At 46.6% G+C, this 21,828-nt stretch overlaps 1 protein-coding gene across 1 annotated transcript in view; it reads right to left on the minus strand.

The window, feature by feature from the left end:
- The window catches only part of SH2D4B (SH2 domain containing 4B), a 67,802-nt gene extending 47,818 nt beyond the window's left edge, over positions 1 to 19,984 (minus strand). Inside the window, exons 1-5 of the mRNA XM_039911309.1 lie at positions 19,850 to 19,984; positions 11,609 to 11,637; positions 5,103 to 5,130; positions 2,038 to 2,192; positions 821 to 968 (exon numbers count right to left, since the gene is read on the minus strand). Of these exons, the coding sequence (XP_039767243.1) occupies positions 821 to 968; positions 2,038 to 2,192; positions 5,103 to 5,130; positions 11,609 to 11,637; positions 19,850 to 19,984 (495 nt within the window). The remainder of the gene's footprint in view (positions 1 to 820; positions 969 to 2,037; positions 2,193 to 5,102; positions 5,131 to 11,608; positions 11,638 to 19,849) is intronic.
- Between the last annotated feature and the right edge of the window lie 1,844 nt (positions 19,985 to 21,828).

The raw sequence follows: 21,828 nt of genomic DNA on the forward strand, positions 1-21,828 counted from the left end.
TTGCCAAATTGTACATTCCAAGCACTTAGTACAGTGCTCTGCATATAGTAAGCGCTCGATAAACACTATTGAATGAATCATAAAATTACTTAACAGTCACTGCAAGCAATGGACACATATGAGCCACAGGTCAGAGACCTCCTTTCCAATCAGCTGCTGCAGCTAGAAGACAAGTGCTGGTTTGCACCTGTATTAAGATCCTTTAACCTAGCACAGGAATCCAAGCACAGACTGGCATTTGATGGAACCAGCTATTTTCCAGTACTGCTTCAGTGGACACCTACTCCTCTGAACCCCAATTTGGTAATGGAGGGGTTGGGGGCTCAGAGGGGTTAAGGGAGGGTCTAGAAAACTCAGAATCCTCCTTCCGGCTCAGTCGCGCCAGTCCAAAAACAAGGGGGACAGCGACTGTAAGCTACTGTAGGTTAGGAAGCTTCATGGTCCAGTGGATAAAGCAGGGGCCTGGGAGTCAGAAGACCTGGATTCTAATCCCAGCCCCATCATTTGCCTACTGTGTGACCTTGGGCAGGTCACTTAACTTCTCTGTGTCTGTTTTATCAACTGCAAAATAGAGATTCACTCCCTACTCTCCCTCCTACTTAGATTGCTAGTCCCAAATGGGAGAGGTTATTAAGGCTGATTAACTTGTATCTACCCCAATGCTTAGATCAGTAAGCACTTAACAAGTAGCATAAAAAAATGTCCTTACAGGAGAAACCGCCACTAGCCACTGCAGGCAAAAATGAGACAAGCCAAGCACAGTGCCATTTTCCAAACTCTGATTCCACTGCTGCAGGGGAGAAAAATGTTGTTAACCAACCTTTAGTTCCTCTTGGATCTTCTCTTCCATCACTTTGGCTGCCTTCCGGTCTTCCATTTCAACTTTCCACTTTTCCGCCAGAATCCGGGCTCTCTCATTTGCCATAGCATCCCGGAACTTCTTGGTGATTTCAGCCTCCTTTTGTTTCCTTCAAAATAAAAGAAAAGAATATATATGTATTTATTTGGAAATGCAGAGTCAATGACCACCTGGATATTCAATATAAAGAGAAAGTCCTCTTAATCATGCTTCCTGCAAACAACCTGGATGCAAACATAATAAAAATGGAATTTACTAAGTGCTTACTACATGTCAAAGCACTGTGCTAAGCTGAAGAGGTAGATTCAAGATGAGTAGATCAGTCACAGTCCCTATCCCTGTCTAAGAGAACCTAAGAAAGAGAGAAACTCTAATTTACCTAAGCATTGATATCAGAATCTGAAACCAGTAGCTACAGAGAAAACACTTTATACCAGTTCTGTTTTCCCAAATTACACTTTAGGAGGGAAAGCAGGTAATTCTTTCTGAAAGCAAATGTCTAAGTTTAATTGCCATTCAAATAGCCAATGATGTGCATGACTTCACCTGCCAATAAGCCAATAGAGTTACATCCAGACTTCTGAAAGCAGAAACGAGGTCTAGTTAGCATTCTTTCCAGCTTGGACCGTTGCTTTTTCTTAGATTGTGAGCCCTGACAGGGACAGAGGCCATGCCTAATTCCTTCCTCCCAGTTCTTCATATAATGCTCTGCACGTTGAAATGTTTAATCAACTATTACTACTGGTACTATATCAAATACATGGCTTAGTTGAAAGAGCCCGAGCTTGGGAGTCAGAGGACGGGGGTTCTAATCCTAGCTCTGCCACTTGTCTGCTGGGTGGCCTCGGGCAAGTCACTTCACTTCTCAGTGACTCAGTTCCCTCATCTGTAAAATGGGGATGAAAACTATGAGCCCCATGTGGGGCAACCTGATTACCTTGTATCTACTTCAGCACTTAGAACAGTGCTGGGCACATAGTAAGAGCTTAACAAATACCATTATTATTATTATTATGCCCAAGAGCAATAGCATCATCTCAATCAATCAATGGCATTTTTTGAGCCTTTACTATGTGCAGAGCATTGTTCTAAGCGCTTGGGAGAGTACAATACAGCAGAATAAGCAGTCGGGTTCCCTGCCCATATTGTGCTTACAGGGTAGAGGGGGAGACTCTCACCAGAGTTCCTCTGCCTCCTTCCGGGCTTGCTTCCTGGCCCTTTCCGCTATTAGCGCCTCTGAAATCTCTTCGTATGGTGTGTCTCCTGCAGCTTCTCCCATAATCCAGACCCAGACTTCTCCATCAGTCCCATGAAGCCACTGAACATGTTTATTCTGATCTGAAAAGCACATCAAGAACAACAACAACAAAAAAGAAATTAGGAACCTAACAAGAAAGATACCTGGAAAATAGTGGAAATACGCTTAGCACTCACCTCAAAGGATCCAGCAAATTTTTCAGAGAAAAAATAAATACACAGTGAACTACTTCTGTGCTGAGAAAGAGCTCAGGGAAAGTGTAAATTGACCCAAGATTCTGACTCTAGAAATACCTTTTAGGAAAAAACTCAATAATGAAATAACTTCATAGCAATGGATAATGAGATCCTACCCACGCAGGTAAATGTGGCTAAAAAGAGTGATGTTTGACTGACATTTCCTCCTGCACTGTGTATGTGGAAAGAAAGGTCCTTGCTGCACTGATGGCCCCTGCTGGGACACCTTGGACTAGTCACTTACTTTCTCCATGTGTTAGTTTCCTCATCTGTAAAATAGGGATTAAATACACTTCATCTACTCCCCTTAGAGTGTGAGCCCCATTAGGACAGGAACTCTGTCTCATCTGACTGTATTGTATTATACTCCAGCACTTGAAACAGTTCTTGCCACACAGTGAGCCTTAACAAATACCACCATTATTATTAATATTGTTCCTATTATCTAGGGCCGGTCTCTGTTTACAATCCTGCCTCTTGGATTCCTGATCTTTGTGAAGCCGCTACTCCCGATTGCAACCCTCTCCTGAGAGCTTCCCGCCAAGCTGTTCTGTTTGCTTCAGTGATCTCAGTTCGACTATGTTGTATTTTGGTCAGTGTGTGTTCAAAACATCCAAAAGATCCTGTCGGAGGTTGGCCAGGGAACTGCAGGGAAAGAAAGGAGAAATTACATTTCCCAGGAACTGAAGGGGCTGATTCCTGACATTTAACAACACAACAACGAGTGCCCCGGGTAGAGATAAGCCCTCCTGAATTCTCCTGGTAAAGGTGGAGAAAGATTTCTTCCTCTTTTTACACCAGACGATGGAAAGATAGGTCAGAGGAGGTTTTTCTGCTGTAAATCTTGGTTTGTGGTTTTCAATCTCTATTTGAATTTTAAGTTGTTTTCTTGGGCTCTTTTTCAATTGCATCGATGACTAAAGTTTTGTTTATTAGCAGAGATGAGTAAGCAGAGTTTTATAGGTCTTCAAAATACTCAGGCAAAGTTCCCTTTTGGATTCAGTCCAGATTCCATCTCTTTCATCCCTTTTGAATGCCAAAATGGGAAAGGGTTATTATTAATACGATTTATTCAAGGTATCGGAGCAAGATAGTTCCTCTCTACTCATCTCCCATAAATCCACTATCCTGTTACATTATATCAATCAGTCAGTGGTACTGATGGAGTCCTAACTGTGTGCAGAACAGTGTACTAAGTGCGTGGGAGAGAACAATACGATACTGTATGTCACTCTATCTCTAAACTGTTTATCCCTGGCTACCCCAAGTTGGGAGAAAGTAAATCAGGGAAATGCTTAATAAGGTACTACTATCAATCTACCTCTCAATCGTATTTACTGAGCACTTACTATGTGCAGAGCTCTGTGCTTAGTGAGAGTACAACATAACAGAATTGGTAGATATGTTCCCTGTCCACAATGAGTTTTCAGTCTACAGCAGGAGACAGACATTAATATAAATAAATAAATTATGGATTTGTACGTAAGTTCTGTGGGGCTAAGGAAGGGGTGGATAAAGGGAGCAAATCCAAGCATAAGCGTGACGCAGAAGGAAGTGGGAGAAGAGGGAATGAAGGCTGAGGCGGGGAGGCAACTCAGAGATGTGCCTTCAATAAGTCTTTAAAGGTGGGGAGACTGATTGTCTGTCGGGGATACTCTCCCAGGAGCAAAAACTTCAGGGATCTCTGCGAGGTTGACAGGCCCAGTGAGAAACCTGAAAGAGGTAGCTCAAATTCTCAGTGATGGTGGAGATAATCGACCTTGGCTTTCCAGGCCAATAGTCCCCTAAACCAGCCAACTCCTTTGAGTTTTATGCTGCTGGCCTCCAACGTATCCTTCCCCGTCTTCAAAGCTTCCTGAAAACTCAACTCCGGCAACTAATTTCTACCACCCCTCATGTGTCATCCCAACAACCACTCCTGACATTTATGTATATATCGATGTGCATCCTATATGTAGTCATTTCATTTTTCAGTGGTGATATGTGTAACCGATGGAGCAGTGTGAAAGTTAAAGTGATGCGGGGATATGCTGATAAACACTCAATTGAGATCTTTTGCTCATCACTAAAGAAGGTCTTTGGCACCACACACACCACAACGGCACAATAAGGATGAACCACCCTCATCATAGACGGTGAGGAAATTGTACAGGGAATCCTACCCCTCTAGACTGTAAGCTTGTTGTGGGCGGGGAATGGGTCTATTTATTTTTATATTGTACTCTCCCAAGCTCTCAGATCAGCTCTCTGCACACAGTAAGCACTCAATAAGTACAACTGACTGACTAACTGACTACACAGTCAGTGAAAATGCTTCAGTGAACTCTTGAGCTTGCCATCCACCACTGAGGAAGTCCTTCAAGGCAAAGAAAAATCATCCAGAGTGCAGAGACATGACCTTATCCCCCAACCTCTGAAGAGGCAAACTCCACCATCAAACCATGAAATTGGAAAAGCACCCAGATAATAAAAATAATAATAATGTTTGTTAGGCACCTACTATGTTTCTAAAACTGTTCGAAGTAGTGGGGTTCTCTCTTGTCTTATGCCATCGAGTTGTCTCAGACCCATAGCAATGTCAGGGACACATCTCTCCGAGAACACACCACCTCCATCTGCAAAGGTTCTGGTAATGTATCCATAGAGTTTCTTTGATCAAAATATGGAAGTGGCTTACCGTCGCCTCCTTCGGCTCAGTAAACTCGAGTCTCTGCCCTCGACTCTCTCCCGTGCTCCTGTTGCCCAGCACAGGGGAGTTTTGACTTGTAGCAGGTGGCCTTCCACCTGCTAGCCACTGCCTGAGCTAGGAATAGAATGGCTAGGCTTCTGCTTGACTCTCCCTCCCATAGTCAAGACTGATAGAGCACTGGAAACTCTCCAGGTGCGACCTTGAGAGGGGAAGTATTGGGGTAATAAGATATAATCAGGAGTGACACAGTCCTTCTTCTACATGGGGTGGGAAAACCACTATTTCATTCCCATTTTACAGATAAGGAAACTGAGACACAGAGAAATTAACTGACTTTCCCAAGATCACACAGCAGGAAAGTGGCAGAGCCAGGATTAAAACGCAGGTCCTCTGACTCCCAGGTGTGCACTCTGATGGCAATACTGAAGAAATCTACAAACAAGGAGAGCCCCTAATCTTCAAACATTTAGGAAACCATAAGATTCCAAATCTGTCACCATAATCATCAATCATCACCAGGGACACTTAGAAAGAACACGGCACGACACAACTCAGAAAGTCAGGTATTCCAAACAGTAATGGACTCGGATAGTATTCAATTACAAACCCATTCTTTTTTAACTCAAAGACAAATTCAAAAGCTGGTGCACCCAGACTTAAAGTACTGGCACCTTTTAGACAGCAACTGCAGATGGGGAAGTAACCTGAGAGATCTAAAAATGATCCTGCAAGGGTTCAACCCTGTTCGACTTTACCCTTAAATGTCACATTGTCAAAAGATGTTCTAAAATCTACAAGTAAACCAGATGTTGCAAAGCAAGATGATTTATGGTAATAACCAGATTGATGTAGAGCATCGACAAAGCTGCATCACACCTGCCAGTCACTTATGTGGACGTAGAAGCAGGCCGGAGGCAGTTGCCAGATGCTATTTCCACAGCAGCGGAAGAGACCCTCTGTTTTGAAAAGCAGAAGAACAGAGACTGATTTGATGAAAATGATTATGAAGCAGCAGCCCTCCTCTACCAGAAAAACACAGCTTTGAGAAAATGGCTCAATCATCCAGTAGAAGCAAATCATTGTGATTGCATAAATCTAGGGAAGGGGGCTCAGGTGAAAATGAGAGCCCTGCAGAACTTCTGCAGGATCACCTTGCAGATGAGATGTAATCTTCTTCCGAAACCACATCTGTGAGAGTGCTGTCCCACAGCATTGATCTGGGCAAATGATCTTAAAACAGCAGTACAGCCTCCCTAAAGCCAGAGTTCAGTACAAACCGGCTGATAGCCAAAGGTCACCTTGGCTGACCGGAATGAACGCTTCTGTGATCTCCGCCAAATGCCATTAACAGTCATCTAGCAAGCCCCAGACGGTGTCCCACAAAAAACGATCAACACTGGCATGGGTCTGGAACCGGTCATGAATGAGGCTATTCCTGCAATTCACTGGCTGACCAGAGGAAAATTTCCAGGTAAGGTTAGTTTATAGTGGACTTTATAGTTTGCTGGGGAGCCCAGTGCAAGAAAGGAAAGGAAAGGAAAGTAAGGATAAACTCCTTACCACAGGTTTTAAAGCACTCATCCCTCCTACCTTACCTCACTGATTTACTACAACCCTGCCATCTCCCTTTGTTTCTCCAATGCCAACTTACCTCAATGTCGTCTATCTTGCCGCCAACCCTTGCCCATGTCCTTCTTCTGCCCTAGCACTCCCAACCACACAATGCAGATCACCACTCTCCCAACTATCAAGGCCTTATTCGATTGACATCTCCTCCAGGTGGTCTTACCTGATTGAGCCATCTTTTCCCCTGCCCCCCTCCCTTCTGTGTCACCTATGCCCTTGGATCTGTACCCTTTTATTCCTTGATAGTCAGCACATCCTCAGCCCACTTATTTACAAATCTGTAGATTATTTATTCATTTTAAATTTTTCTCCCCCTCAGTAGCCTGTAAACTCCTTGTGGGAAGGGAATGTGTCTACCAACTTTGTTGAACTCTCACAAGGAGTTAGTACAGTGCTCTGCACCCAGTAAACACTCAGTAGATATTATTGATTGATGAGGAAGACACTATAACCTAATGGAAGGCACATCGGGCTGGGAGTCAGGAGACTCCGTTCTACCGCTGGCCTTCTGTGTGACCTCTGTTAAGTCACACCGTTCTACTCCTGTTTCCTCAACTTTAAAATGAGAATAAGATACCTACTCTCCCTACCTTCTAGTTTGTGAGATCCTTGAATGATCTGATTATAACTACCCTAATATTTAGGACATATTAAACACTTAATAAATATCACAAGTAATAAGTTTTCATGGGAAACAAATAAATGAAATCTGAAATCATTCTCTCAAAGCTCTTCTCTTTTAGCTGAGGAGGAATTCATGTTTGAGAAACCCCATAAAAAGAATAGGCAGTCTGAAAGGTAACAGGTAGTCTAGTCTGTAAATTGCTTATGGACAGGGAACGTGTCTACCAGCTCTGCTATATTGTACTCTCCCAGTTGCTTAGTACAGAGCTTTGCATGGAGTAAATGCTCAATAAATACCCTTGATTGACTGACTGAACAGGTGAAAACCAGTAGTCCTTTGGCCATCATCCATCAGAGTCCAATCCTCTGGACTGTAAGCTCATTCTGTGCAGGCAATGTGTGTGTGCGTGTTTATTGTTATATTGTAATAACAATGACGGTATTTGTTAAGCGCTTACTATGTGCCAAGCACTTGTTCTAACTGCTGGGGAAGATACAAGGTAATCAGGTTGTTCCACATGGGGCTCATAATCTTAATTCTCATTTTAAAGATGAGGTAACTGAGGGACAAAGAAGTGAAGTGACTTGCCCAAAGTCACACAGTTGACAAGTGAAGGAGCCAAGATAAGAGCCCACAGCCTCTGACTCCCAAGCCCGGGCTCTTTCCACTAAGCCAGCTGCTTCTCCAAGCTATTGTACTCTCCCAAGCACTTAGGGCAGTATTCTGCACACAGCAAGTGTTCAATAAATATGATTGACTGACCTGGGGAAACCAGGAGCCCATTTCTCAGAGATTTTTCAGGTGGGTGTTCTCCCATTATTCTAAAATTGTCATTTTTTTCTGGCTCTCTGCCCCAGGAGACTTCATGGCTCACTCCCAGTCATCTGAAACCCTTGGCTGTTGGGTTGGCTCACTCAACCTTGGGCATCTCTCTGGAAAGAGAGACTTGATAGTAAGGCAGGGATTGGGTCAACTGACTGTTGTATTGTTCTCCTCCAACCACTTAGGACAATATTTTGTTCATGGGAAGCATTCAATAAACACCACTGATTGATTGACTGATTGATGGCTCCTGTTAGAAATAATAATGGTGGTACTTGTTAAGCGCTTACTACGTGCCAAGTACTTTTCTAAGCGCTGAGGTAGATAGAAGGTAATCAGGTTGTCCCATGTGGAGCTCACAGTCTTAATCACCATTTTACAGATGAGGTAACTGAAGTACAGAGAAGTTAAGTGACTTACCAAGGTCACACAGCAGACAAGTGGTGGAGTCAGAATTAGAATCCATGACCTGCTGACTCTTTTGGTGATGCCACACAGCTTCACTGCTGTGTCACATTTCCTTCTCCGTTCATGACATCTCTATTTGGATGGAACTTCCTCCCACCCATATATGATAGACCTTCATTTTCCCCAACTTCAAAGCCTTATTATTATTATTATTATATACTTTAGTATACTTTAAATGGTAATGGCACTTTATAAGCACTTACTACATGCCAAGTACTGTTCTAAGCGCTGGGGTAGATACAAGGTAATCAGGTTGTCCCAACTGGAGCTCACAGTCTTAATCGCCATTTTACAGATAAGGTCACTGAGACACAGAAAAATTATGTGATTTGCCCAAAGTCACACAGCTGACAAATGGCGGAGCGTACTTAGAACCCACGACCTCTAACTCCCAACCCTCCGACTCTTTCCACTAAGCCATGCTGCTTCTCCTCCCAAGGGCCTTTCCTGATTAAGCCTTCTTTCCTCCTACTCCCTCTCCCTTCAGTGTAGCCTATGCATTTGGATTTATACCCTTGAAGCACTTGATATCCATCCCACCCTCAGCCCCTCAGCACTTACTATAATATTTGTAATATATTTTAACATCTGTCTCATTCATTCAATAGTATTTATTGAGTGCTTACTATGTGCAGAGCACTGTACTAAGCGCTTGGAATGGACAAATCGGCAACAGATAGAGATAGTCCCTGCCCTTTGACGGGCTTACAGTCTAATCGAGGGAGACGGACAGACAAGAACAATGGCAATAAATAGAGTCAAGGGGAAGAACATCTCATTAAAACAATAGCAAATAAATAGAATCAGGGTGATGTACATCTCATTAAACAAAATAAATAGGGTGATGAAGATATATACAGTTGAGCGGAAGAGTACAGTGCTGAGGGGATGGGACGGGAGATGGGGAGGAGTAGAGGGAGGGGGGGAGAAGAGGGTTTAGCTGCGGAGAGGTGAAGGGGTGGTAGAGGGAGCAGAGTGAAAAGGGGAGCTCAGTCTGGGAAGGCCTCTTGGAGGAGGTGAGCTTTAAGTAGGGATTTGAAGAGGGGAAGAGAATTAGTTTGGCGGAGGTGAGGAGGGAGGGCGTTTCAGCACCGCGGGAGGACGTGGCCCAGGGGTCGACGGTGGGATAGGCGAGACCAAGGGACGGTGAGGAGGTGGGCGGCAGAGGAGCGGAGCGTGCGGGGAGGGTGGTAGAAAGAGAGAAGGGAGGAGAGGTAGGAAGGGGCGAGGTGATGGAGAGCCTTGAAGCCTAGAGTGAGAAGTTTTTGTTTTGTGCGGAGGTTGATAGGCAACCACTGGAGGTTTAAAGAAGGGGAGTGACATGCCCAGAGCGTTTCTGCAGGAAGATGAGCCGGGCAGCGGAGTGAAGAATAGACTGGAGCGGGGAGAGACAGGAGGAAGGGAGATCAGAGAGAAGGCTGACACAGTAGTCTAGCCAGGATATTACGAGAGCCCGTAGCAGTAAGGTAGCCGTTTGGGTGGAGAGAAAAGGGAGGATCTTGGTGATATTATAAAGGTGAGACCGGCAGGTCTTGGTGACGGATCGGATGTGTGGGGTGAACGAGAAAGCCGAGTCAAAGATAACACCGAGGTTGCGGGCCTGAGAGACGGGAAGGATGGTCGTGCCATCCACGGTGATAGGGAAATCTGGGAGAGGACCGGGCTTGGGAGGGAAGATGAGGGGCTCAGTTTTGGTCGTGTTGAGTTTTAGGTGGCGGGCAGACATCCAGGTAGAGACGTCCTGGAGGCAGGAGGAGATACGAGCCTGAAGGGAGGGGGAGAGGACAGGGGCAGAGATGTAGATCTGTGTGTCATCTGCGTAGAGATGGTAGTCGAAGCCGTGAGAGCGGATGAGTTCACCAAGGGAGTGAGTGTAAATGGAGAACAGAAGAGGGCCAAGAACTGACCTTTGAGGAACTCCAACAGTTAGAGGATGGGAGGGGGAGGAGGAGCCCGCGAAGGAGACCGAGAATGACTGGCCAGAGAGATAAGAGGAGAACCAGGAGAGGACGGAGTCCGTGAAGCCAAGGTGAGCTAAGGTGTGGAGGAGGAGGGGATGGTCGACAGGTCAAGGAGGATTAGAATGGAGTAGGAGCCATTGGAGCCATCTCCCCCTCAGTAGTCTGTAAGTTCCTTGTGGGCAGGGAATGTGTCTACCAACTCTGTCGCAATGTATTCTCCCAAGCCCTTAGTACGGAACTCGACACACAGTATGCTCTCAATTAATAGCAATGATTGACTGATAGAGTTGGTCCACCAAGAAAGATGTCCTTGCTGGTGCTTTGGTCTGAAACTTTTACCACCCATGGCCCAGGATGCATTCTCCTATTTGTGGCTCCGTCCACCCCCAGACCCTGGTAAACTGTGGGTCAGATTGTCAGGAGGTGAAATAGATTCATTCAATCGTATTTATTGGGCGCTTACTGTGTGCAGAGCACTGTACTAAGCGCATGGAATGTACAATTCGTCAACAGATGGAGACAATCCCTGCCCAATGACAGGCTCACAGTCTAAAAGATGTTACGGAATGAATGAGTGATGGAAGGAATCAAAGAATGACTGAATGATGTGGACTGCAGAATTCCAGTCCCAAATTGTTAAAGCAAACTCAATCCAGGGGAAAGTGTTATAGACATCCAGTTTCCTGATCACTCACTTGACCCTTTCATACTAGGAACTAAAAGGCCAGGCAGGCAGCCGGCCAATCAGTAGCCCTCCCTTAAAGCCCCAGCAGGTAAGAGCTGGTAAGTTGGTACCTATACTATACTCCCCTTGCCACCCACCCAAGCGGTTAGTAAAGTGGTCTGCACATAGTAGGTGCTCAATAAATGTCACTGATTGATTGATTGATTGACTTAATATATAAAATCACACAGGCCCTGGAGTGAGATCCCAGAGGTTGTAGATTGTCCCAATCCTCTTTTACCAGAAATTCACTGGTGACTCTCGAAGCACCAGATTTTCCCACATTGCTGAGAAAATGGTCAAATAGTGAGGAGAGCATGATGTGGCTTTCTTGGACCACTGGATGCCATCTCCCCACTGCACAGCCTCCTACCAGCTGCCGTGAGGTTGAACACAGTCAGGGTTCTCAACCACGTGAGTTCGAGAAGTCTCCTTGGGGATGTCCTGCTCTCCTCCACGATGACAACCCGGTGTCTCTGACAGAGCAAGTGACCCGTTCCACCAAGATCTAAAAGGAAGTCGCCTGACTTTTTTCTGAGCAGAAAAGCTGGAGACAAGGGAGTTAGGTGACTTGAACAAGTACACCCAGCATGGTAGGCAGGGGTACGAGGCTCTTTCCTAAGCTCTCCTAGCCCAGCTCCTTGGAGTGAAGAATTTCATTCATTCATTCAATCATATTTTTGGAGCGCTTACCATATGCAAAGCCCTGTACTAGACACTTGGGGGAGTACAACAATAAACAGACACATAACCTGCAAACAATGAGCTGACAGTCTAGAATCAACCTGTGGCCAGAACTAAACAAAACGTAAGCCCAAGGAAGGCTCGTGTTCACTTCCAAGATCCAAAAACCAAATGGCTGAAGCTTAAATCCACAGTCCCCATCCCTCCTCTCTCCCCACCTCCTCCTGGACTACAAGGTGACTTCCTTATTGGGAGAGAAATCTAGCAAAGGCCAAGCAACCCAGACGGTAAGGAAGTTGAGTCCCAGGTTTTACCCTGCTGATCTCAAGCAAAGAGAAACACTACCCGCCTATCTGGTATCTAGGTCAGAGATAAGAACACGTACTGTTACATCCACGAGGCTTAAATGACGTGTCTGCCCGCTGCTGGAAAAGGTCCTCTCTATTCTTTGATATAAATCCCCCAAAATACCTTGGCAATGGGATTGCTTGGATGGCTGAATGGCCCAAGATCATCAATGGAAAATGAAAAGAGAATTGTAGGCTCATCAAAGGAAATCCCGCTGCCCCTTCTCCATTGACCCTGACAGTGACCAGACGCTCCAGGCTGCCTGGGTCCCAACACCCCGAGACAGCCACACTGGGCTTTTCCGATAAATTAAACTGCCTTTCTGGGCTCATGGCCTCTGGGTTGTTTGGCTTTACATGGACTACCTGCAGGCATGTGGATGAATTGAACAGCCAAAAGTGAGCTTCCCATTCCCTCTCCCTAAGAATGATCTCTCCTATAATTCTCCCCTTACTTTTTCTAAGCATGGTGTAGTTTCTTTTAAAAAGAAATAGCAATTACCTTTTCTCTGGTATTTCCATCAGCCATATTAAGCCTGAGATATTTGAGTTCCTGTTTGGTGCTGTAGGCTTTCATTTCTAAATTGCTTAGCAAGCGACAAATGGACTAATAATGATAATCACCAAAATAGTAATCGTGGGGGATTATGCTCCTAATCACCCTTTAACAGCACCTTTCTCACAAAAGATTCCTCGAGGCTTTTGGAGACTTGCAGAAATTCTACGCCCATGAGTCAACACAGCCATTTCTCCGGCAGAAATCTCACCTGATTTGAAAGAGGACAAATTAAAATTTCCATCTCCGGTTAGACGGAGTCTTCTTCATGGGTGTACTGTGCACAGACCAATGAGGTTTGTAGGGAATGAGAGGCCCTACCCAAGAAAACATGAGGAGGTGGAAACAGCTCAGTAAACCCACCTCAGAAATAGTTTCCTCAGAAATAGTTTCCTCAGAAGCTGCCATGGTCTCCTGGACAGAGGCCCCGGAGATCAATCAATCTATCGAATTAATGGAGCATTACAATGTAAAGAGCACTGTACTAAGCAAATGGGAGAGTACCGTATAACAGAGTCGGTGGACACGTTCCCTGCCCACTACAAACAGGCATCAAAATAAATAAATACATAAATTATGGATTGGTACATAAGTACTGTGGGTCAAGTGAGGGGTGAATACAGGGTGCAAATTTAAGTGCAAAGGCTATGCAGAAGTGAATGGGAGAAGAGGAAATGAGGACTATTAGTGCCTTTGCAACCACTTCCTGAGCCTCTTAGGACCAACAGGAAACATTCATTCATTCATTCATACAATAGTATTCATTGAGCGCTTACTATGTGCAGAGCACTGTACTGAGTGCTTGGAATGTACAATTCAGCAACAGATAGAGACAATCCCTGACCAACAACGGGCTCAGGGTCTTAAAGGGGGAGACAGACAGCAAAACAAAACAAGTAGTCAGGACTCAACACTATCAAAATAGATGAATAGAATCTAAGATATATACACATCATTAATAAAATAGTTATAAATAATATATAAAAATAGACAGAAGTGCTGTGGGGAGGGGAAGGAGGTAGAGTAGAGGAGGGAGTAGGTGGAATGTGGAGGAGAAAAGGTGCAGAGAGAAAGAGGGCTCAGTCTAGGAAGGCCTCCTGGAGGAGGTCAGCTCTCAGTAGGGCTTTGAAGAAGGGAAGAGAGTTAGTTTGGTGGATGTGAGGAGGGAGGGCATTCCAGGTGGGCATTCCAGGTCAGGGGTAGGATGTGGGCCAGGGGTCGACGGTGGGATAGGTGCGAACGGGGGACAGTGAGGAGGTGAGCAGCAGAGGAGCGGAGTATACGGGGTGGGCTGTAGAAGGAGAGAAGGGAGGTGAGGTAGGAGGGGGCCAGGGGATGGAGAGCTCTGAAGCCAAGAGTTAGGAGCTTTTGCTTCGGGTGAAGGTTGATAGACAACGACTGGGGGTTTCTGAGGAGTGGAGTGACATGCCCAGAACGTTTCTGTAGAAAGATAATCCGGACAGTGGAGTGAAGTATAGACTGGAGCGGGGAGAGACAGGAGGTTGGGAGATCAGAGAGGAGGCTGATGCAATAATCCATCGGGATATTATGAGAGATTGTAACAGAAAGGTGGCAGTTTGAATGAAGAGGAAAGGGCGGATCTTGGTGATATTGCGAAGGTGAGACCGGCAGGTTTTGGTGACGGATTGGATTGTGGGTTGAATGAGAGAGCAGAGTCAAGGATGGCACCGAGGTTGCGGGCTTGTGAGACGGGAAGGATGGTAGTGCCGTCCACAGTGATGGGAGAATCAGGAGAGCAGCAATGGGCATAAGACATAAGCAAATCTGATTACCAGAGGTGATGCATATAAGTCCCCTGCAGGATGACATGGTTCCCTAACACAAATACCAAAAAATGTCCTATCCTGTTTCTAAGAGGAGCTTCCTTCAACCCAGATTTATAGAGAACTCAGTCACTTCCGCCATCTGTGTATAGGCCCCAACCCTGGGGCCAATGAGGAGGAACACATACTTAGCTCCTTGAGTGCAAACCTTCTCACTGTGCCTCCATCTCACCTGTCTTGCTACCGACCCCTGGCCCACGTCCCACCTCTGGCCTGAAACACCCTCCCTTCTCAAATCTGACCGAGAATTACTCTCCCCACTTTCAAAGCCTTACTGAAGGCACGACTCCTCCAAGAAACCTGCCCAGACTAAGCCCCACTTTTTCTCATCTCCCACACCCTTTTGCATTGCCCTGACTTGCTCCCTTTGCCCTCCCCACTCCAGCCCCAGCCCCACTTCACTTATGTATATATCTGTAATTTCATTTATTTGTATTGATGGCTGTCTCCCGCCTCTAGACCGTGTGCTCTTTGTGGGCAAGGAATGTCACTATTTATTGTTGTACTGGACTTGCCCGAGCACTTAGTACAGGACCCTGCACACTTGTAAGCACTTAATAAATATGACAATAAATGAAAGAAGGAAGAATGCATTCTAGGAGTTATAGTACATGCATCCCACAACCCATTCCTCTTCTCTCTCTCTGCTTCTCTCTGAGTCTTCAAGGGAAGACGTGCAAGCCAGGGTTGGATTTTCCATGAAAATATGTTGCCTCTCCTAAGGTATTAATTAAGTGCCCGCTATATGCTGACTGTTTGGGTGGAATCAAGAGAATCGATGGGACGTAGTCCCCCTCCTTCACGGAGCTCGGAATCTAAGAGGGAGACAGTGATGGCTTCCACATCCCAAAGCCCTAGATGAACAATGCACTAGTATCAGGCTGAAAAGGCAAAGATAGCTCTGAAGCAAGGGAAGAATTAAAATCCAAATCAGAGAAACAGATACTTGTAAATCTCGGATGTTTCATTGGGTAAAAAGGGCAAGTCAAAACCACAAATCTTAATACCCTCTTTACTGTGTGGTCCTTCTTTGAAGCAGAGTAAAGAAAGCTCCTGCTGTGATATTTCCATAGGAAAAAAAATCTTGAGAAACATCTGAGATGTGTGCAAATGACACCTAGATTACTGGACTGCTCTTGCCCCTTTTTTTTCTCATTTTTTATAAATCAGAATATTAATTACCCAGAAAGCATTTTCCCATACAGGAAAGCTGAATAAGTATAATGCATAATTTATAGATGGAAATTTAGGTGTCAAAAGTGTGCCTAAATCTCACACAAATATTTTTGTACCTATTTTTTCTGCATCTTATTCTCTCTAGCAGTGGGTGTAGTCGAGGGCCATGAGGTTCTAATATCAATCAATGGTACTTTTTTTAATGGCATTTGTTAAGCGCTCACTAAGCTAGGCCCTCTACTAAGTGCTGGGGTAGATACAAGCTAATCGGGTTGGTCACGGTCGCTCTCCCATATGGGGCTCACAGTCTTAATCTCCATTTTTCAGATGAGGTATCCGAGACAAAGAGAAGTTAAACGACTAACCCAAGTTCACACAGCAGACAAGTGACGGAGCCAGGGATTAGAACCGAGGATCTTCTGACTCCCCAATCTGTGCTCTATCCCTTAGGCCATGCTGCTTCTCACTGACTGCTTACTGTGTGCAGAACACTGTACTAAGCACTCGAGGGAGTCCAACACACTAGAGTTCAGAGACATGATCCTTTCGAGTAAAGAGCCTACTTCTAAACCAGAGACTAAGCCTGGAGGAAAATCAGAAGACTATTTAAAATTCTAAGAAGCGGGGAGCAACCAATTAGAGCGGTTCAGGGTCTTCCTCCCCCATGAAGCCTTCTAAACTGAGTTCAGGGACTAATGGCTGCATTGTTATTACCTCCATTATTCCTGCCTAACCTGGTCTTTATTGGACCAGCCTGACTGCCATTTTCTGGGAGGGGGAATAGTCATCTTCTTCCTAGGCCATCCCCGCGTCGGGCAACGGACAATGAATAGTGTTCATCACCAAATGACTAATTTCCTCTGCTGCCTGTTCTCAACAGGAGATGATGAAATACTATAGAAGCAAAAAGGAGATTATTTCATTTCTGTCTAGAAAACCCTTGCTCAATTTCCCTCTAACTGGACACTCCTTCACTGCTTCACATGGTGAGTAGTGGGGCCTTAGTGGTCAGCCCTGAAGGAAACGGGCGTCAATTTAACTATTTTAGAAGTTCAATCCTTCCTTCTGCCAAAAAAAAGCCCCTTCAGGGCTTTATCCAAGTCACTTCTGAGCCCACACAATCTTTCAGTTCGTTTTAGGTTCCCCACAACCCCCTACAGTGAAGGTCATGGAACATAAGAGGAAGGCAGGAATGACAAAGCATTCTGGTCAGCCATAAATGCTCTTTGGCATTAAAGGAAAAAAACAATTTAAAATATACTTGGGCTACAAGGCTCTCTTCTGTACTCTCTCACGAGCTCAGTACAGAGGAGAAGCAGCATGATGTAGTGGAAAGAGCGTGGGCCTGGGAGTCAGAAGGTCATGGGTTCTAACCCCAGCTCCACCACTTGTCTTCTGTGTGACCTTGGGCAAGATACTTCACTTCTCTGTGCCTGTTACCTTCTCATCTGTAAAATGGGGGTTGAGACTGTGTGCCCCACATGGGACAGGGACTGTGTCCAACCCAATTTGCTTTTATCCACCCCAGTGCTTAGTTCGGTGCCTGGCACATAGTAAGCGCTTAACAAATACCATCATTATTAGTATTCCAGTACTCTGCCCACAGTAAGCGCTTAATAAATGCCATGAATTGACTGGTATATCAGCTCACTTTGCCAGTCTCTCCCCAGCTTCCACTTTCCCTTCCTCCCACGCTCGGCTTCGGAATTGGCCTTGTTAACAATACTAATTATGGTATTGTTCTTGCCTCTCCCACCTCTGACTCCCGGTTTGTACTGTTTTCTCTGGCTGGAACCTCCTTCCTCTTGAAAGCCACCAGAACACATCTTCCCCTGGCTTCAAGCACTCCTGCTATTCCACCTCCTCTATAAAGCATTTCCTGTTTAATTTTCTCCTCTTCCTCAGGTCACCTTAACCCAGCCACCGCCTCAGCTACTCGTACCACTTATGCACATATCGATCTATTGACTCTGTTCAATATTCATTTTCCATCTTTCTCTGCCCTTGTTAAGAGTTCATTGTACCTCTGTTTTTCCTCCTAATTATAAATAATTCTGGCCCTGCCTGTTTCCCCCATTAGATACTAAGCTCCTTGAAGGCAGGGAGAGGGTCTTTTATTTCCTTTGTACTCTCCCAAGCATTAAGTATAATGCTCAGCCCACGATAGGTGCTCGATAGATAAACATGACTGATCGGTTGATTGATTGATTCGTTTGTCCCTGCCCTAAAAGGCCATAGATGTGGATGCATAATTTCTAGCCCTCTTCAGCGTTCCCCCTAGTTGACAATGAATCCTGGTATTCAATTTAGAAAAGCTGCATTGCCACTGGATAGAGCATGGGCCTCGGAGTCAGAAGGACCTGACCTCTAATCCTGGCTCCGCCACTTGTCTGCTGTGTAGCCTTGGGCGAGTCACTTCACTTCTCTGGGCCTCTCTCAAGCTCACTCGAAAAATGGTGATTAAGAGTGAAAATGGTGATGGTGATTAGACTTTTCTAGCTCTACCCCCTGCTCTTTTCCTTGGGCATACCCACTCTCTTTCACTCACCCATCTCTTGTCTTATCTTAGGCTGTCATCTCCAACCCATAGTGATGCAATGGACACATCTCTCTCAAAACAACCCACCTCCATCTGCAATCACTCTGGTAGTGTATCCACAGAGTTTTCTTGATAAAAATACCATTGCCTCCTTCCACGCAGTAAACTTGAGTCTCTGCCCTCTTCTCTCTCTCCCATGCCTCTGCTGCCCGGCACAGGTGAGTTTTGACTTGCAGCAGATTGCCTTCCACTCTCTAGCCACTGCCCAAGCTAGGAATGGAACGGGTAGGCCTCTGTTTGACTCTCCCTCCCATAGTCGAAACTACCTTGCCCCTTCTTACCTCACCTCCCTTCTCTCCTTCTCCATCCCACCCCACCCACTCCGCTCCTCTGGTGCTAACCTTCTGTGCCTCGTTCTTACCTGTCCCTCTGTCAAACCTTAGCCCACGTCCTACCTCTGACCTGGAATGCCCTCCCTCCTCAAATCCGCCAAACAATCACACTTCCCCACTTCAAAGCCCTACTGAAGGCTCACCTCCTCCATGAGGCCTTCCCAGACTAAGCCTCCTTTGTCCTCTGCTCCTCCTCCCCTCCCCATTGCCCCGGCTCATTCCCTTTTCTCTATCCCCCTTCCCCAGCACAGCACTTGTATATATACATGTACTTGGGTATATATGCACATATTTATAATTCTATCTATTTATATTAATGATACGTATATATCTATAATTCTATTTATTTATATTGATGCTATTGATGCCTGTTTACTTGTTTTGATGCATGTCTCCCCCCTTCTAGACTGTGAGACTGTTGTGGGCAGGGATCGTCTCTGTTGCCGAATTGCACTTTCCAAGCGCTTAGTACGGTGCCCTGCACACAGTAAGTGCTCAGTAAATATGATTGATTGAATGAATGAGTACTGGAAATTCTCCAGGTGCAACTCTGAGAGGGCACTCTCTCTTACACACAGACACTGTCAGGGAAATGGACACACACAGACACGATCGCACCCAGAATGTGAGTGGGGTCTCTGACAGAGCTCCTTCCCACTGAGGCAGAAGGTCGGAGCGTCAGCCAGGAGTCCAGTCACACGGCTCCAGCTTCGCTAACGACTTTGTTCCCACGATCTCCATCCTATGGGGGCATTGACGCCTTCCTCCTTGGAATTGACACCCCTGTACACACATTCAGACGGGCATGTATTCATCTGATATTTATCGAGAGCTTAAAGTGTACAAAGCACCGCACACAACACTTGGGAGAGTACATGCAACAATAAACGGACACGTTCCCTGCCCGCAACAAAATGAACACATCTTCTTAGGATGCACACGCTCACTCGAGCGCCCACAGGCTGACACGCACACGCACGCATGGGCGAGGTACCTTGCTTGAGCTTCCGGCTCATGCCTAATCGAGCCTCCTCCCTTTGCGCTTCTTCTTCCCTCTCGTTCCACCGCCGCAGCTGTTCCTCCCTCATCTTGTAGAAGAGGATGTGCTTCTGCTGGTCGCTCAGCTCGGCCAGGAGGTCCGGGTCAATGTACATGTCGCGGAGGATCTGCTGCAGCATGGTGGCCGGGACGTCAGACGGTCGGCACGGGACTCGACCTCCTCGGCTCCGGCCCGCCCGCCTCCACGTTGCCGAGCCAGGACCAGGTCGGGGAGACGCCGCTGGGCAGCAGGACCCCTCCGCCAACTCCAAAAGCTTCCTTTGCCAGTCTGCCCTGGGCCCGCTCTTTGTCTGCTCAACTCCTCGATACCCCGAGGAAAAGAGAAGAGGAGGAGGGTGAGAAGCAGGTGGGCGATACGGGGCGAAGAGGAGGCTGTGCACTCGTCAAGCAGATAGCACAGCATGCGCCTCGACCCCGGCCGCTCCTCGTGTGAGCTGGGTGAAGAGGGCAGAGCGGAGGACCCTGGCGGGGAGACCTTCTCTCCGCCGTTCCCATTCGTGGCCGGGAGCTCCCCGGCCCCCCGGTCCCAGGGGGTGATGGCCAGGTAACGGCATCCTGGCAATATCCGTGTCACTCCATCTGCTCAGGGGAACCTATCTCTCCTCAGCCCGAGGCAGCGGGTCTGCCAGCTCTTTCTAGTTAGCAGGAGTCAGGTTCACACAAAAGGCCCTCTGCCGCCCCTACCCCCCCCACCCGTACGAGACGCTCGGCCCCATCCGCCTCGTGAAGCTCGGGAGAGCGAGGAGAAGGCTCTGGAAGGAAGGGACCGGCTTGTCCAAACGGGCCTGAGCCGAATGAATAGTAGCCAGGTGAGAGTCGGTCCCTCAGTGGCGCACGGACACGATGTGACAGCCCCAGCGCGGTTCGTTTGCGTTCCTCTCCCTGACTTGGAAAAAGATGAGCTTTCTGCTTTAGCCGGTGGTGACGATCTGCTGGTCAGTGGTATTTCCCTCATCTCAGCAGGAGGAACTGTTGAATTTTAATGAGCAAAGCAAAGAGAAGCAGCATGGTCTAATGGAGAGAGGACGGGCCTGGGAATCAGAAGGACCTGCGTTCCAATCCCAGCTCCCCCATTTGTCTGCGGTATGACCGTAAGCCAGTCGCTTAATCTCTCTAGGCCTCAGTTACCTCATCTGTAAAATGGAGATGAAGACTGTGAGCCCCATGTGGGACAGGGACTGTGTCCAATCCGATTAGCTCGCATCTAACCGGGTGCTTAGTGTGCCTGGCACATAGTCAGGCCTGAACAAATACCATTAAAAAAGAAGAGCTTCAGATCTTCTGACTCTGCTTTAAAGTGTCTGAATGTGTGGGCGGGACAAAGACCCCAGGATTCCTTGCTAGGACCCAGGGAGAATCTAAGATCTTCCCACACCTCATTCTTTCAATAGTATTCACTGAGCGCTCACTACATGCACAGCACTGTACTAAGCACTTGGAATGTAGAATTCGGCAACAGATAGAGACAATCCCTGCCCAATGACGGACTCACAGTCTAAATGGGGGAGACAGCAAAGCAAAACAGAACGAAACAAAAACAAGACACCATCATCAAGATAAACAGAATCAAGGAGATATACACCTTATTAACAAAATAAATAGGGTAATAAATAATATACACAAATGAGCACAGTGCTGAGGGGAGGGGAAGGGGGGAGAGCAGAGAGTGGGGGGGAGGGAAAGGGGGAGAGCAGAGGGTGGGGGGGAGGGGAGGGGAGGAGGAGCAGAGGGAAAGGGAGGCTCAGTCTGGGAAGGCCTCCTGGAGGAGGTGAGCTCTCAGTAGGACTTTGGAGAGGGGAAGAGAGTTACTTTGGCAGATGTGAGGAGGGAGGGCATTTCAGGACAGCGGTGGGACATGGGCCAGGGGTCGACAGCAGGACAGGTGCAAACGGGGGACATTGACAATGGGAGGCAACGGACTCACAGTCTAGAAGGGGGGAGACAGACACCAAAACAAGTAAAC

Source organism: Ornithorhynchus anatinus, chromosome 3 (genome assembly GCF_004115215.2).
Source record: "Ornithorhynchus anatinus isolate Pmale09 chromosome 3, mOrnAna1.pri.v4, whole genome shotgun sequence".
NCBI lineage: Eukaryota > Metazoa > Chordata > Mammalia > Monotremata > Ornithorhynchidae > Ornithorhynchus > Ornithorhynchus anatinus.